The sequence below is a fragment of the Lampetra fluviatilis genome, chromosome 77 (assembly GCF_964198595.1).
Source record: "Lampetra fluviatilis chromosome 77, kcLamFluv1.1, whole genome shotgun sequence".
NCBI classification, from domain to species: Eukaryota; Metazoa; Chordata; class Hyperoartia; order Petromyzontiformes; family Petromyzontidae; genus Lampetra; species Lampetra fluviatilis.
Genome location: NC_136351.1, coordinates 3,181,937 through 3,199,944, shown reverse-complemented (window position 1 = coordinate 3,199,944; position 18,008 = coordinate 3,181,937). Strand labels below are relative to the sequence as shown.

General features: G+C 51.2%; 1 protein-coding gene across 1 annotated transcript in view; it reads left to right on the top strand.

Moving 5' to 3' along the window:
* LOC144953523 (uncharacterized) overlaps positions 1 to 18,008 on the top strand; it is a 72,605-nt gene that overhangs the window by 1,894 nt on the left and 52,703 nt on the right. The window contains exons 2-3 of the mRNA XM_078884064.1: positions 5,333 to 5,480; positions 15,252 to 15,440. Of these exons, the coding sequence (XP_078740190.1) occupies positions 5,428 to 5,480; positions 15,252 to 15,440 (242 nt within the window). The 5' untranslated portion in view covers positions 5,333 to 5,427. The remainder of the gene's footprint in view (positions 1 to 5,332; positions 5,481 to 15,251; positions 15,441 to 18,008) is intronic.

Genomic DNA, 18,008 nt, shown 5'->3' with positions numbered 1-18,008 from the left:
CGAGGTAGTCAACATCTAGCCACCGTGGCCACGTCAGGGTCAGGATCGAACCCACGACCTCCTGTATACCGGGCGAGGTAGTTAACATCTCTTAGCCCCACTGCGGCGTTACCCGCTGGGTTTACAATGCGGTCCAATTGATGTGGTTGGTGATGGTAACACGACGCGGTCCAACTGTGCTGGTGAGTGGTGTGAGCTGCTGCTGGTTGGTAGCGGCGGTGCCTAGGAGAGGGCAAAACGAATGACTCCGAGCTGCCCATCGAAACAACGAGAGGGGTGTCTTGGAAGCTAGGAGTGAGTTTATACTCTTCTTTTTTTCATTATTATTAATATATTTTTTAAACATCTGGTTATTTTGATGCAGTGGCGTTCATGGCTAAACGGACTGATCCTTGCAATAAACTCCTTTAAAAAAGTTTTTTAAAACAACGGGTTTATTAACAACGCTTAGTTTAACTCGCGGTCGAGAAGTGCTATCAATGGCGCCTGAGACACGCGGCCCCTGCGTTTTGTGCGAGCCGATTCCACAGTTTAGGGACCGCGGCGTTTTTGACCTACACAAATATATAAATAATAAGGCGTCCATCCAAAAATGTTAATTGCTTTAAAGTCGCGAATTAATTGATGCCGATTTTGATACATTGTCACCGGATCTGCGTACTTGTGCAAAATGTTGAATTGATTGGACGATGGAAAGTGGACGCAATTTTGATTACAAGATTTGACCACGACAAACAGAGAAATCAAGTTAAGTAAAACGGTTGAAAAAAGGTTTCTCTTTGGGGTTTGAACATCTTAACACCTGTTTTATTGTCAGAAAGGGTAAAACCTATTCTTATTTTTCATAGACTGATCTGGCTGTGATGCAGATCCTTCTGCAGTGACCATGGCGAGATGTTAACTGCATCGCCTAGTATACAGGAGGTTGTGGGTTCGATTTTGACCCTGACGCCAAGGTAGCTCGGATATGTTAACTACATCGTCTAGTATACAGGAGGTTGTGGGTTCGATCCCGACCATGACGATGCCTGCTGTATATTTGGAGTGTTCATGTTCTCCCCATGGTCATGTGGGTTATTCTCCGGCTCCAGTTTTTTCCTCCACATTTATAATTAACATCACGCGCTTAGAGTATTTGGCTGCTGCTTCAAATCTCCACGTGATGATGATAATTAGCTTCTACTTTGTTGTGCTTTAATTTGTGATGGCCAGGTCGCTTCTCACAAAATATCTATATAGCTCAGTGGTGGGCCCTACACCTGGTAAAATAAAAAAAATAGTTTCTAGTTTTAGTTGATAGGGAGGGGTAGGAACTCAGCAGCAGCCGAATGAACACATTATTACACAGCGGTGGCCTGTAGTAGAGTAGTAGTAGCAGCGTAGTAGGAGTATCCACAAGGCTCGATTATTGCAACTCGCCACTCTGCGGGACGTCTGGCGAAAACAAACATGAGCATGCTGCAGCAGCGAGTACAAAACTCTGGTACTGCAAGATCCCACTCCTTGTCCGTCCAGTGCTCGCCGAGCTGCATTGGTTGCCGAGCGAACGCAGCATTTTTTTAAGTCATCACACTCATTACACACTGCTTGCCACAGATGAACCACACGATAGCTCACTGCTCATCTCGTCAAGCAGCTATAAACCATCATTACGCGACACTCGTGCCATTGTTGCAGCCACAACGGCAGCTTTTGATTTCACGCGGATGAGGAGGAGGCGTTTGCGACCAATATTATCCATAATAGACGTTTTTTGGGGTTAGATCGCGTACGTATAAATGTGTCGTTAAATCCATCACCACCCGACAGCCAATCAGCAAGGGGTTTAAATTTCGATTTAAAGCTTTCGTGACTGCAGGGATTCAGCTTCTTGGTTCTTTCGGTAAAGTCACGTAGAAGGGAAGTAATAAAATAATAAAAATAAAACATAATAAAACAATTCTCACGACGTTTCGGCCACAACGCAAGCAGCCGTCCTCAGGTGAGGACGGCTGCTTGTCACGTGAACAAAGCAAACCAATTCATGACTAGTTCAGCACTAACTGGTTGTGTGTTGGAGAGTAAACCCGATTCTCATACTGTGACGTTTCACCGGTAATTACAACCAGCATCATCAGGCGAGAGCCAATGGATTTTGGCGTCTAACAAAGACTGGTCACCGCATTATCGCGCAGCGCTTTCAGCTGCACTGCTTCTGCGGCCGTCTGGAACACTCTTCCTTTCAATATTAGGAAGCCACTGGAGCTATGCAACTTTAAAACCATCAGTCTATATTGGCAAACTCATTTCTTTAGAACTGCTGCTTGTTGTTGTGTTTAATTTGTTGTTCCCCCTCCGCACCTCCGGTTAGCACGGTTGGCTACGTACGGTGCGAAAGAAGTTCAACACACATACACTACAATATACACTACAATGCACACTACATTACTATACACTTCACTACATACAGACACATGAGACCATGTGATTAATCGATTCACTACACGTGGCGAACGTAGAGCAGCCTCCACCGATGAATGGATGCAGTGCCAAGTAAATAATGCCGCAGTTTACTAATAGGGTTTTCCCCATTTTTTTCTGGCAACAAAACTTGACACCTGCAAGGAATCATGTTTACATTAACCACAATACTTGCAGTCAAATGCAAACAAAAAACAATACTCTGGTAATTTATGCATTGTCTTTAAACCTGATTGGTCCACACCTTAAATTACCAGAGTATTGTTTTTTGTTTGCATTTGACTGCAAGTATTGTGGTTAATGTAAACATGATTCCTTGCAAAAGGTGTCAGTTTTGTTGCCAGAAAAAAAAAGGGGAAAAACCCTATTAGTATATTTTGGTACTGGCAAAAGAGGTCCCATGATGAAATGCCGTAGTTGTAGCCTTGAAAGTTAAAATAAATAACGTTTTCATAGCACGTGAGCTCTGAAGAAGGGTCGTTGCCCAAAACGTCGCCTCTGTTCCTGTCAAGGCGCCGGTGTCGCCATAGGCATGGAGCCCGTTGGGAGTTTTCTCCGTTGTTTGCGCACCACTGCCACCAACGCGCCAGCATCAACCTCGCCAGGTGATGCATTAAAACCCACGGTAATGTGTGTACGTACGATGAACTTCTTTCGCACCGTATGTAGCCGACAGTGCTAATCGGAGGTGCGGGGGAAGGACAACAAACAAAACACAACAACAACAAGCAGTTCTAAAGAAGTGAGTTTTCAATCTCGATTTTTTTAGAAGTGCATAGCTCCAGTGGCTTCCGAATATCAGAAAGAGAAGAGCGTTCCAGACGGCTGCAGAAGCAGCGCATCTAAAAGAGATCAATGACATTGATAGTTATTAATGGTAGCTGTTATAATGTGCTCCGCGGGGGAGGTGAGTGGATCAGAGGTGTGATGCACGGTGGGAGACTAAGGTTATCTTCTTATTCACGAACTTGCTGTCTGAGAATTGCATTTGGGACTATACACGGCTCCTGCATCATCATCTTTCTCTCTCTCTCTCTCGAGAGAGAATTTAATGAGATGTACTATTTACATATTTATTTAAGGCAATTCATGAACAAAGGTAGGGTTTTTGTATGCCAATATAATTATCTGCGAAATTTGCTATTCACGAGCATCTCCGGAAGGTATCCCTTGCAAATAACGGGGGAATACTGTACAGCAGAATAACCGGACAGATACCGCCTCCTCCTTTACAACCACCTCTCCGTATAAACGATACAAGCATATTTTTGTACACATCCCATCAGCCACACGGCCTTCGGAGAGTGCATCGCAGCAGCAGCATTGCTTCAACACAATGAGTCAGGGCTCTGCTTGACCGATCGTGTGAATGAGAGAGAGAACGTAATTGAGAGTGTGTGACCCTAATGAGAGTGTACACAGTCGTGTCTAATGCTGTGCGGCTATAGTATCCAAGTGTGTGTGAGTGAGTGAGAGTCTGTACTCTGGGTCATGTAGCCCACATGCCCAGCCACCGCTTGTCCAAACAACTTTTGTTCGACCGGATAGATAGGGCTAAAAACGGGCAGGGAATGGGCTAGAGAATAGATGGACTGATGTGATATGAGAGGATATGGAGCTGAGTGGACTTGCCAATGACTGTTACCAGCGGTGTCAAGATCGGCCTCTGCGTAGGAGGCTCGTGAAGGATGCTGCTGGGCAGTTGAAGGCAGTCGCCCTCCAACAACAACGGAGGGCAGAGGAGCGACGCTCGCAACAACAAGCAGAGTGCCGGGCGGCTAAAACTCAGCAAGTTAGCACAGTAGGGGGCACAGGTGGCACATTATCCAGCCATCTCAGTCAACCCATGGCACTTGCTGTATCTGTCCCGTGATCTCCTGCCAGCAGGCGTTTGACGCTTCACGTGGCCTTAACATGCACATAGCCTGGCACAAGCGCCATGGTGATGTCACCGCCACCTAGTGGCGAATGGCGGTTGTTGCTTGTATAATTTACTGCACACACAATATTCATTGTAATCTCATAATTGAGGCTCCATGAATCCTGCAGAGATCATAATCGGAGTCTCTGTTTGGACAGCAGGAGGAATGCGATGAACTATGAAGCTCTTCATCACAGATGTCCAGTGTGGGGCACTGGGTCAGCAGAGTTACACGAGGGAGACTTCACTTTACACACAACGCCGGATTGCACTAAGGGCTACGTTCCTTGCGCATGAGTTTGTGCAGCAAGGGGCGATGTTTCTGCTGCTGCTTTGTGTGATGAGCCTGGCACAGGTGCCTGTGCGAATGGCGGGTATTGGTTATTGGATCACAGCTGTAGCGAGCGGTGATGCAGCGGTTAGCTCTATGCTGTGCTGGGGACCTGGCAGGGGACCCGAGTTCGATTCCCGCTCACGGCCAACACAAGTTACGATTATCTGAACCGGTCCTCGGCCTCCTCCCGTAGGTCGACTCGGCCTCAAATGACTATCGAGTGTGAGGTGTGTAAACATCACCACTAGGGAGACAGGCGGCCGGGCGTGGTGTTAGCCACCCACCCCCTTGTGTGCTGTGTCATCCTTCATAGTCGCTGCTCGCTAACAGTTCTTGCCCCAACAGTCTCTTACAGGCACGACGGGGATCTTTGTCTTGGTGTGGGTGAGTAACTGAGTGGGTGGGTGAGTGAGCAGGTGGGTGGGTTGGGGGATGGTGGTGGATGTGTGGTTGGGTGAGTGCATGAGTGGTTGGGTGATGGTGTTTGGATGTGTGTGGGTGAGTGGGTAGGTGAGTGAGCAGGTGGGTAGGTGATAGTGGTGGATGTGCGTGGGTGAGTAAGCAAGTTGGTGGGTGCAGGTGGTGGTGAATGTGACGGTCGTGTGGTATCACCGCAGGTCTGAGGAAGCACAGAGCCAGCCGTGTCCCCCCCCCCCCAGCCAAGAGCGGGGGGGGGCTGCGGGGTTCCGTTACCCCTCCGTGCAGACCTGCCATGGAGACAGAAAGCAAGGGTACTCAACTACGAACCCCTCAAGCGGAGCTGCGGTGAGACCCTCGCTCACGGCCACCGATCCACACTCACTCACCCACTCACTTGCTCACCTGCTCGCTCACCCGCCCGTTTGCTCACTCACTCGCACTCGCTCACCCGTTCACTCACTCACCTGCCCGCTTGCTCACTGACTCGCTCATCCACCCACTCGCTCACATACTCACCCACCCACACACTCGCTCAATACTAATACCAATACCCGCCATTCGCCACAAAGTGACGGTGACATCACCATGGCGCCTGTGCCAGGCCAGGTGCACTTTAAGGCCACGTGAAGTGCTGAAGGCTCGCTGACAGGAGGTCTCGGGACAGACGCAGGTTCCTTCTGTGCCAACTTGCTGAATTTTAGCCGCCTGGCGCTCCGCTCATTGTTGTAAGTGTCGCTCCTACCCTCCGCTATTGCTGGAGGGGCCACTGCCTCCCAACTGCCCAGGAGCGTCCTTCATGAGCTTCACCCACACTACTCACCTGCCACTCTCCCACCCACACACTCACACGACTACTCACCTACTCACCCACACACTCACTCAAACAACTACTCACCTGCCACTCACTGACTCACCCACCCACCCACTCATTCACTGACTCACGTACTCGCTAATTCACTCACCCACTCACTTCATTAATTCACTCACCAACAATAACAACCGCCATTCGCCACTAAGTGGCGGTGACTTCACCACAACGCTTGTGCCAGGCTATATGCACCTTGAGGCCACGTGAAGTGTCGAACGCCCGTTGGTAGGGGGTCGCGGGACAGACCCAGCAGGTGCCACGGGTCGACTGACTGAGACGACTGGCTGATGCACCACTTGTGCCCCCTACTGTGCCAACTTGCTGTGCTTTAGCCACCTGGCGCTCCGCTCGTTGTGAACGTCGCTCCTCCGCCCTCTGTTGTTGTTGGAGGGCGACTGCCTCCAACTGCCCAGTAGCGTCCTTTACGAGCCTCCTCCACAGGGGCCGATCTTGACACCGCTGGTACCAGTCATCGGCAAGTCCACTCAGCTCCACGTCCTCCTCTCTCCACAACTGCCCTATCACCAATTGGGAGTTGTGGGGGTGGAGTGTCCGATGGTACAAAATACCCAGGCAGGTGCTTCGTTTTGGTGGGGCTGATGGTAAGGCCCCACCTCTTAGTGGCAAGCTCCAGGTTCAGCAGCAGCGCCTCCAACTCCTCCTCTGAGTGAGCAGCAATTACCAGATCATCTGCATACGTAACATAGTTGAGCAATAGGGAGCCATCCCTTGACCGCACGCGGGCATCGATCAGCCTCCCATTGTATCTGTACCAGATGGAAATTCCTCCGCTACAGCTATTGAAGGCTTCACGAACTATGTGGTCGAAATAGATGTGAAATAATGTGTACAGGGAATGGCTCCGACTCCTGGCCACGTAGTTTTACTCGGGCCCGCTCACCATCATGATCGTGAGCAGAGGGTCAGGGACCCTCTGCTCGAAGAACAACCCAGAGCCCAGGCCTACTTGATGGTATCATAGGCCTTGACCAGGTCAATAAAGCAGAGATGTAGGTCTTGTTGGAATTCCCTACACCTCTGCTGTAGCAGACAGACAGAAAATATGGCATCTGTGCAGGACCGCCCTTTCCTGAAACTGCATTGGGGCTCCGCAAGCCTCTCTTCAGCGTGCCTAGCAAGGCGATGTTGAATAATCATTGCCAGGACCTTTCCCAGCACACTGAGGAGTGAGATGCCCCTTTAGTTGTTACAGTCTGTGCGGTTCCCCTTCTTAAAGAGGGGGACCACCAGAGCATCCTTCCAGTCCTGAGGAACCCGTCCATTGGTCCAGACTGTTGTTATGATGTCATATAGGGCAGTCTGTGCACAAACGCCACCCTCCCTCAGCATTTCGCTTGGGAGATCATCTCTAACCGGTGCTTTTCCTGGTCTCAGACGCTGGATCGCCTTTAGTACTCCACAGATGGCACCTCAGCCAGCCACTCACAGGGGGTGACTTCTTCCAATATTTGAGGCACCGCAGCCTCGGCAGGGTCATCCCCACTTTGTCCCATGTTGTTATCCAGGCTGAAGGATGTCCCCTGTCCCAGGACCTCACAGAAATGCTCAGCAAATCTGCAAACCTGTTCCTGGGGGTCAGAGATTGGATCACCATTCTTTCCCCTAATGATGGTAATAGGTGTGGTGCTGCAGGTTACTTTTTTGATGGAATTAAAGAGCGATTTGTGATTGCGGGCCATTGAGGCAGAGTTCATTTTTTCAGCAACCCGCGACCACCACTCATATTTGCAGCGCCTCACAGCTCTCCGAACCTCCGAGCGAAGGCTGCGGTAATCTTCCTTATTCTCCGACGTGGCATGCTGTAGACAATTAGAGTGGGCCTGTTGCTTTTTCTCAGCCAGCTTGAACACCTGCTCTGTCAGCCAGGGTCTCTGGGGAGGTCTGGACCGTGTACCCAAAGCAGCCATTGCATGAGCCACAGTCCTCAACCTCGCCCAATTCCCCTCGACATCAGGAGGAGTGGGGGACAATGTCAACCCCAGCCGCAAGCGATGATTAAATTCTCGCTTGCAACTTTCATCAGCTAGCTGAGACCATGCCACTAAGGGTTTAAATGGGGTCCTGGGTGTACACCTACCACTGGAGTGGAAAAATGGCAAGCGCATCTTACAGATGACAAGTCGATGGTCAGTGGGCAGATCAGCTCCACGGTAGGTCCTGGTGTCAAGGACATGGGCCCGCATCTGCTGTTCCTTCACTACGTAGTCCAGCAGATGTTCTTGCTTGGACCCGGCATGCATCCATGATGTTATGTGGATGCGTTGATGCCGGAACAACGTGTTGGTAATTACAAGCCCATGGACTGCACAAAAATCTAGCAGCCTCCTACTCTTGTTATTGAGCTGATCTGACCCAACAGACCAGCCCCAACAGCTACCTTGTATGCGGACAACAACCAACCAATCCTAAATAAACAAGAAAAAATGGACACCTGGACAAACTATATACACAAGCTCTATGGCGCCATGAGAACACCTGCAGAAAAAGACCAACAGATGTCGAAAGACGCTCTACACATTTTAACATCAGAAGTAGAACATGCAATCAAAACAGCTAAGTCAGGCAAAGCGTGCGGGCCCGACACAATCCATGTAGAATTGCTCAAACTATTAGACAGTAACAACATACGACAACTGACTAATTGGTACAATCAAATATACAATGGCAATAAAATTCCATCCGACTGGCTACAATCCATCTTTGTGGCCATACCAAAGAAAGCAACAAGCCGGAAATGCGAGGACTACAGACTGATAAGCTTGACGAGCCACGTGCTGAAAGTCTTCCTGAAGGTGATCCAACAGCGCATACGCTCCACATGCGAAAATGCATTGAAGAACACAGTTTGGCTTCTGCAAAGGACTAGGCACAAGAGAAGCAATCTTCTGTCTACAGATACTACTACAGCGATGCTACGAACATCAGAAAGAAGTGTATATCTGCTTCATAGATTACGAGAAAGTCTTTGACTCAGTCGACCACGACCGACTAGCAGCTCTATTAAAACAACTGGGACTAGATAAAAACGACATCAACTTCATCATTGCTCTTTATTGGAAGCAAACAGCCCAACTCCGATATGACAACGAATTGACAGACCCAACACCAATACAAAAAGGTGTACGACAAGGCTGCCCACTTTCACCCAGTCTTTTCAACATCTACTCGGAGCAGATTTTTGATCGAACACTAGCAGATAAAAACATTGGTATTAAAGTCAATGGACAATACATCAACAACATCAGGTATGCCGACGACACTGCACTGCTGGCCGATTCGGAACAAGACCTACAACAAATCTTGGACGAGGTTGCCACAGAGAGTCAAATATGGGGCTTACGAATTAATAAAAAGAAAACAAAGGTTATGAAGGTCAGCCGAACTACAAGTGAAATAACAATCAAGCTTGGCAGCGAAAAATTGGAACAAGTACACCGATTTAAATACCTTGGTGTAATCATTGACGATCAGTTGAACCATGAAGTCGAAATCAAGAGCAGAATTGAACAAGCAAGGCAAGCATTTATTAAATGGAAAACACTCCTTGCAGACCGCAACTTGAGTACATCACTGAAACTGCGCACACTGAAATGCTACATCTGGTCAATTTTGCTGTACGGAGTAGAGACGTGGACACTGACAACAACAGCAACAAAAAGGCTCGAAGCTTTCGAGATGTGGCTGTATCGAAGAATGCTGAAAATCCCATGGACAGCCAAAACCACCAATACACAAGTTCTGCAAGATATGGGCACTGACAGGCAACTGCTGAAGACCATCATTAGCAGGAAGTGTTACTACCTAGGCCACATTGCCCGAAACGACCACAAATACCAGCTATTAAAGCAAATCCTGGAAGGAAAAATCGAAGGGAAAAAACGACCAGGACGGCCAAAAACGACATGGCTCAGTAACATCAAAACATGGCTACAATTAACAACAGCACAAACTCTACACGCCGTGCTAGACCGGGACCAATATCATCGTGAAGTCGCACACGCCGTTAGGCAGCACTAAAGAAGAAGACCCATGCCTTCCAATCACTCCAGACCAGGTGTCAGCATCATGACCAACTCGAGCATTGAAGTCACCTAACAAGATAACTCTATCCCGAGGGGCCACTTTAGCTACCACCTGTGACAGGAGGTCATAGAATCATAGAAGGCATCTGACTCATCGGCCTTGCCTGCATCCCTGCACGGATGTTCGTCTTCAGTGGGGGCATAAGTAACCACGACCACCACTCCTCGCCTCTGGTTGATAGGAAGATGAGCCCAAAGTAGCCTAAGGCTTACAGCCTCCCACACCTCACCGCCACGCTCCCACGCCCCCTTCATTCTTTTGTTCAGAAGAAGAGCCACTCCCTGTTGTTTGGCATTCTTCTGCCCCGAGAAGAGGACTGTCCACCCTTCATGGTGGCAGGAGCCAGTGCCTGTCCACCGGACCTCCTGAAAACCACAGGCGGTACCGGTCCAGCTCCCGACAAAGGAGTGGCAGCCTCTCCTCCGCAGTGAGCGTTCGAAGATTCCACGTGGCCACATGTAGTGGTGTTTTGTTGTTTCTGAAGGAGCCCCTAGGGTAAGGATTCAGTCTCCTGGCTTCGCTAAATGGGGTTTGGCCAGGAGACGTCATAGACGCCTGTCCCCCCTGGGCCTCCGGCACAAGCTTATTAATTAAATTTGTCCGTCGTGGTTTAGCGGTAATTCATTGAAGGTGGAGGGGTTACCAGCCCCTCGCACCCATCCAGAGCCCCCATTTGGCCGCTGTGGTGGTCACAAACGCCATGAGGGGAAAGGCCAATCGGAATTGGCCCTCCCTCCACAGCACTGCCCACAACAGTGTTGCCCGTCCGGCACCACGAGGAGGTAGGGGGGTTGTTTTGCCGGACCAACATACACATCCACTCACTCAACTGCTCGCTAATTCACTCGCCCACTTACCTGCTCACATACTCACTAATTCACACACCCACTAACCCACTTGCTTACCCACGAACACTCCTTGCTCTCACACTCACTAATTCACACATGCTCACACTCTCTTACCCACACACTCACTCTCTCACACTCATGAATGAAGATTGCTCATGAGCAGTGCACGTGTGTGGTTTGTACGAAACAAAGATGCTTCTTCATCCAGAGATATCGGATGTGCTGCCGGTTGGCACTTGGGCCCAGGTGACATTTTTATTGAGTGTATTGGGTGTGGCGGTCGCAGACTCCAGGATTCAGTTTTCTACTTGTAGCTAAAGAGCCTCAGCACCATAATCAATCAGAATGTTGTTTCACCACCGCGTGTAAATTAGAGTGGTCATGCAATTTTCATATCAGGGCTCGACGACACATTCGGTCACTGTTGAGTCGTGACGTAGCCAACATGGCGGTTGTGTGTGCAGCGTTGTAGTAGCAGCGTAGTTGTAGTAGCATAGTAGTAGGAGTATCGACAAGGCTCGAATATTGCAACTCGCTACTCTAAAAAGAGACGTCTGACAAACAAAACATGAGCAAGCTGCAGCAGCAGCGAGTACAAAACTCTGACGCGTGTCATGTCCGAGTGGTCCAAGATCCCACTCGCTGAGCTAGCATTGGCTTCCGGCTGCCGAACGAACGCAGCGTTATTACTATCAGGTCATCACACACACAGAGTGCAAATGAACCACACACCTTGCTGCTGATCGCGTTACGCGACACTCCGCTCATCATCATGCGACGCTCTCCGCTCATCATCACGCAACACTCCGCTCATCATCACGCGACTCTCCGCTCCTCATCACAGCAGCAGGAGCGGCTCTTGGCTCAGCCCGTCGAACAAAGACGGTCGTCAACGCATCATCGCGTGGCGCTTTCGGATGCGCTGCTTCTGCGGCCGTCTGGAATGCTCTTCCTTCCGATGTTAGGAAGCCGTTGTAGTTATGCACTTTCAAATCTTCTCGATTGACTGTTGGCTACTTACGACGTGAAAGAAGTTCAACATAGACACACACACCTCAACCCCATCACACACAACCCCTCTTCACACCTCATGGCATTCAGCCCTGCACTCGCCTACACCACACACAGACACACACGACTACAAACTACAACACACTGCACACACACACCACTACAACCTACAACACACTGCACACACACACCACCACATACTACACTGCACACACACTGGACAGCCCACACGAACGAAGACTCAGACTCATGCAGACCCACACTGGCATCATGCTTAACACTGGCACTGCCTCAGATAATACACACGGGACAGACACGGTACACGCACTGGAGAGACACGGGAGAAACACGGGACAGACACGGGAGAGACGGGGCAGACACAGACACGGTACACACGAGACCGACAGAGTACGCATGGGACAGACACAGTACACACAGGAGAGACACAGTACACACAGGAGAGACACAGTACACACAGGAGAGACACAGTACACACAGGAGAGACACCGTACACACGGGACAGACACAGTACACACGGGAGAGACACAGTACACACGGGAGAGACACAGTACACACGGGAGAGACACAGTACACATGGGAGAGAAACAGTACACGCAGGAGAGACACAGTACACACAGGAGAGACACAGTACACACAGGAGAGACACATTACACATGGGACAGACACAGTACACACAAGAGACATGGGACACACGGGAGAGACACGGTACACACAGGAGAGACAGTACACACGGGACAGACACAGTACACACAGGACAGACACAGTACACACAGGAGAGTCACAGTACACACGGGGCAGACACAGTACACACAGACACAGTACACACAGGACAGACACAGTACACACAGGACAGACACAGTACACACAGACACAGGAGAGACACAGTACACACAGGACAGACACAGTACACACAGGAAGACAGTACACGAGGTGTGGTGATGCTGGAGTCTGACTTTCTCTAATGTCTGTGTCTGTGTGTGCCGCCTCCTCCCTGTGTGCGCTTGTGAGTGTGTGTGTGCGTGCGTGTGTGCGTGCATGCGTGTGTGCGTGTGTGTGTGCGTGCGTGTGCGGTCTGTGGTCTCTAGCTGTGCTAAGCCTCAGCATTGACCCACTCCCTGCTGCTTCTCCTCTACCTCTCCTTCTTCACGTGTGTATCACTCACCTACTCACCCACCCACACACATCCACCCACTCGCACACCAACCTACTCGCACACCCACCCACTCGCACACCCACCCACTCGCACAGCCACCCACTCGCACAGCCACCCACTCGCACAGCCACCCACTCGCACACCCACCCACTCGCACAGCCACCCACTCGCACAGCCACCCACTCGCACACCCACCCACTCGCACAGCCACCCACTCGCACAGCCACCCACTCGCACAGCCACCCACTCGCACAGCCACCCACTCGCACAGCCACCCACTCGCACACCCACCCACTCGCACACCAACCCACTCGCACACCAACCCACTCACCCACTCGCACACCAACCCACCCACCCGCTCACCAATTCACCCACTCACCACCACTGACCCCCCCCCCCAAGCACTCACCCACCTCCCCCACCCACCCCATCGACCCCCCCACTCACCTACTCATTCACCCACCCACTCACTCACCCCCACCCACCCACCACTGACCCCCCCCCAACCACTCACCCACCTCCCCCACCCACCTCCCCCCCCACTCACCTACTCATTCACCCACTCATTCACTCACTCGTGATATTCACTGACAGCGCGCACAGTGCTCACTCACTCACTCAGTGCTCACTCACTCAGTGCTCACTCACTCAGTGCTCACTCACTCAGTGCTCACTCACTCAGTACTCACTCACTCAGTGCTCACTCACTCACTCAGTGCTCACTCACTCAGTGCTCACTCACTCAGTACTCACTCACTCAGTGCTCACTCACTCACTCAGTGCTCACTCAGTGCTCACTCACTCACTCAGTGCTCACTCACTCAGTGCTCACTCACTCACTCAGTACTCACTCACTCAGTGCTCACTCACTCACTCAGTGCTCACTCAGTGCTCACTCACTCACTCAGTGCTCACTCAGTGCTCACTCAGTGCTCACTCAGTGCTCACTCAGTGCTCACTCAGTGCTCACTCACTCACTCAGTGCTCACTCAGTGCTCACTTACTCTGCTCACTCACTCAGTGCTCACTCAGTGCTCACTCACTCAGTGCTCACTCAGTGCTCACTCACTCAGTGCTCACTCACTCAGTGCTCACTCACTCAGTGCTCACTCACTCACTCAGTGCTCACTCACTCACTCAGTGCTCACTCACTCAGTGCTCACTCACTCAGTGCTCACTCACTCAGTGCTCACTCACTCACTCAGTGCTCACTCACTCACTCAGTGCTCACTCACTCAGTGCTCACTCACTCAGTGCTCACTCACTCAGTGCTCACTCACTCAGTGCTCACTCACTCAGTGCTCACTCACTCACGCATTGCTCACTCACTCAGTGCTCACTCAGTGCTCACTCACTCACTCAGTGCTCACTCACAGCACTCACTCAGTGCTCACTCACAGTGCTCACTCATTGCTGACTCGCAGTGCTCACTCACAGAACTCACTCACTGCGTTCGGACCTGTATATGGGTTTATATTTACATATGTCTACGTCAATATCTATGTATAATCCAGCTATGACCCGAGTTCAATTCCCGCTCATGGCCATCACCAGTGATAGCGATTATCTGCACCAGTCCTGTGGCTCCCCTAGGTCGACTCAGCCTTAAATGGGTACCTGTTTGTGGTGTGTGGTAAACATCGCCACTGGGACGGCAAAGGCGGCCGGGCGTGGTGCTGGCCACCCACCCCCTCGTGTGCCACAGTGCCGGCCATCATAGGCTCTGCTACTACTCACTAACAGCACTTGCCCGAAAAGTCTGTTAAAGGCTATGCGGGGGATTTTTGTGTGTGGTGTCTGTGTGTGTGGCGTGTGGTGTCTGTGTGTGTGTGGCATGTGGTGCGTGTGTGTGGGTACGTATGTCGGTGTGTGTGGTATGTGTGTTGTGTGTGGTATGTGTCTGTGTGTGGTGTCGGTGTCTGTGTGGTGTGTGTGCATCTGTGTGATTGTATGGTCCGTGTGTCTGTGTGGTGTCGGTGTCTTGTGTGTGTGGTGCATGTGTCTGTGTGTGTGGTGCGTATGTGATGTCTGTGTGGTGTGTGTGCATCTGGGTGTTTGTGTGGTACATGTGTGTGTGGTGTGTGTGTGGTCTGTGTGGTGTCTGTGTGTAGGGAGGCGCGGGTGGTTCTGCATCTGCTCAGGGTCCCCATCTCTCCGGGGGAGATGCAGAAGCTGGTTGGGGGCCCCGAGGGCTCCCGGGGGAGGGGGCCCGGGGAGGAGGGGTCGGCGGTGGCGTCGCCACGCAGGCAGAACGATGGACACGACGATCCCGTCAACAACGGCAACAGCAGCAGCAGCCGGTGACTTAAACACACACACCGTATAGACACATACACGCACACAGCTCTATACACACCAATACCAATACCCGCTATTCGCCACTAAGTGGCGGTGACATGACCACGGTGCTTGTGCCAGGCTATGTGCACGTGTAGGCCTCTTGAAGTGTTGAACGCCCGCTGGCAGGAGGTCACGGGACACACCCAGATGCCATGGGTCGACTGAGATGACTGGCCGATGCTCCACCTGTGCCCCTTACTGTGCCCTTTACTGTGCCAACTTGCTGTGTTCTAGCCACCCGGCTCTCCGCTTGTTGTTGTGAGCATTTCTCTTCTGCCCTCCGTTGTTGCTGGAGGGCGACTGCCTCCAACTGCCCAGTAGCGTCCTTCACGAGCCTCCTCCACAGGCCGATCTTGACACCGCTGGTGCCAGTCATCGGCAAGTCCACTCAGCTCCACATCATCTACTACCACATCACTCCATCTCTTCTCTAGCCTGTGCTGCACCCATTTAGCCCCCTCTATTTGACTGAACAAAAGCTGTTTAGACATGTGGTGGCTGGGCATGCGGGCTACATGACCCAACCAACGCAGCCTTGCCTGCCAGAGGAGCTCACTGATGGGACTTTGTGGAGATCTTTGAAGGATTTTTTACCTGCTCGCATAATCCGGCCTGATTAAACCCATGATGGATCTTAGGCAGGCCAGCCTAAATGTTTCTAACCGGCAAGCATGGTGAAGGGAGGGCATGACCATGGCCGAGAAGACCTGAAGCTTCGTGTGGAGCGACAGACCAGGTAGCTTCCTTAGAGGGTAACGCAGCTGATGGAAAGATCATGCCGCTCAACTGATTTGGAGTGATACCTCTGCTGTCAAACCGGAGCTGGTCATGAGCACACTGCCCAGGAATGGAAAACTCTCCACTCTCTCCATCATCAATTGGGAATTGGGGGGGTGGAGTGTTTGATGGTATAAAATACCCAGGCAGGTGCTTAGTTTTGGTGGGGCTGATGGTAAGGCCCCACCTCTTAGTGGCAAGCTCCAGGTTCAGCAGCAGCGCCTCCAACTCCCCCTTTGAGTGAGCAGCAATCACCAGATCATCAGCATACGTAACATGATTGACCATTAGGAAGCCATCCCTTGACCGTACCTGGGCACTGATCAAGCCTCCCATTGTATCTGCACCAGATGGAAATTCCTCCCGTAGAGCCATCGAAGGTTACATGAATTACGTGGTCGAAATAGATATTAAATCATGTGGGAGCCAGAGGACATCCCTGTCACACTCTAAGGTGAACAGGGAATGGCTTTGACTCCCGCCCATGTAATTTTACTTGGGCCTGCCCACCATTATGAAGGTCCTTAATGATTGTGAGCAGAGAGTCAGGGACTCCGAAAGCACGAAGAACAACCCATAGCCCAGGCCTACTGATGGTATCATAGGATTTGACCTGGTCAATAAAGCAGAGATGTAGGTCCTGTTGGAATTCTCTACACCTCTGCTGTAGCAGATGGACAGAAAATGTGGCATCTGTGCATGACCACCCTTTTCTGAAACCACATTGTGGTTCCGCAAGCCTCTCCTCAGCATGTCTGGCAAGGCGATGTTGAATAATCCTTCCCAGGACCTTTCCCGGCACACTGAGGAGGGAGATGCCCCTGTAGTTGTTAGTCTGTGCGGTCCCCCTTAAAGAGGGGGACCACCAGGGCATCCTTTTAATCCTGCGGAACTCGTCCAGTGGTCCAGACTGTTATTATGATGTCAAATAGGGCAGTCTGCGCTCAAAAGTCACCCTCCCTCAGCATTTTGCTTGGGAGATAATTCCTGTCCGGTGGTCTCTATACTGAGGGGCCACTTTAGCTAGCACCTGTGACAAGAGGTCATTGGCCTTGCCTGCATTCCTCCACTGATGTTGTTTTTCGGTGGGGGCATAAGTAACCACCACCACCACCACTCCTCGCCTCTGGTTGATGGGAAGACGAGCCCAAAATAGGCTGGAGCTTACAGCTTCCCACACCTCATCGCCACGCTCCCCCCTTCATTCTTTTGTTTAGAAGATCCTCTCCTTGTTGTTTATCAATTTCCTGCCCCGAGTGGAGGACTGTCCACCCCTCATGGTAACTGAAGCCAGAGCCGGTCCACCGGACCTCCTTGAATACCACAGAGATGCAGACGGTACCGGTCCAGCTCCCGATCGAGGAGTGGCAGCCTCGGATCCGCAGTGAGCATTCGAACATTTCACGTGGCCACCTGCAGTGGCTTTTTGTTGTTTCTGGCTAATCCCTGAGGGTAAGTTTTCGGTCTCCTGGCTCCGTCAAATTGGGTTTGGCCAGGAGAAGTCACAGACGCCTGTCCCCCTGGGTCCTCGGGCACAAGCTGAGCTAGATATTTTTTCCGTGATTTTGTGGTTATTAATTTAAGTAGGAGGTGTTACCAGCCCCTCGCACCTGTCCAGAGCTCCCTTTGGCTGTTGTGGTGGCTACAAATACCATGAGAGGAATGGCCAATTAATATTGGTCCTCCCCCCATGGCACTGCTCACCACAGCGCGACCGTCCGGCACCAACGAGGAGGTAGGATGTTGTTTTG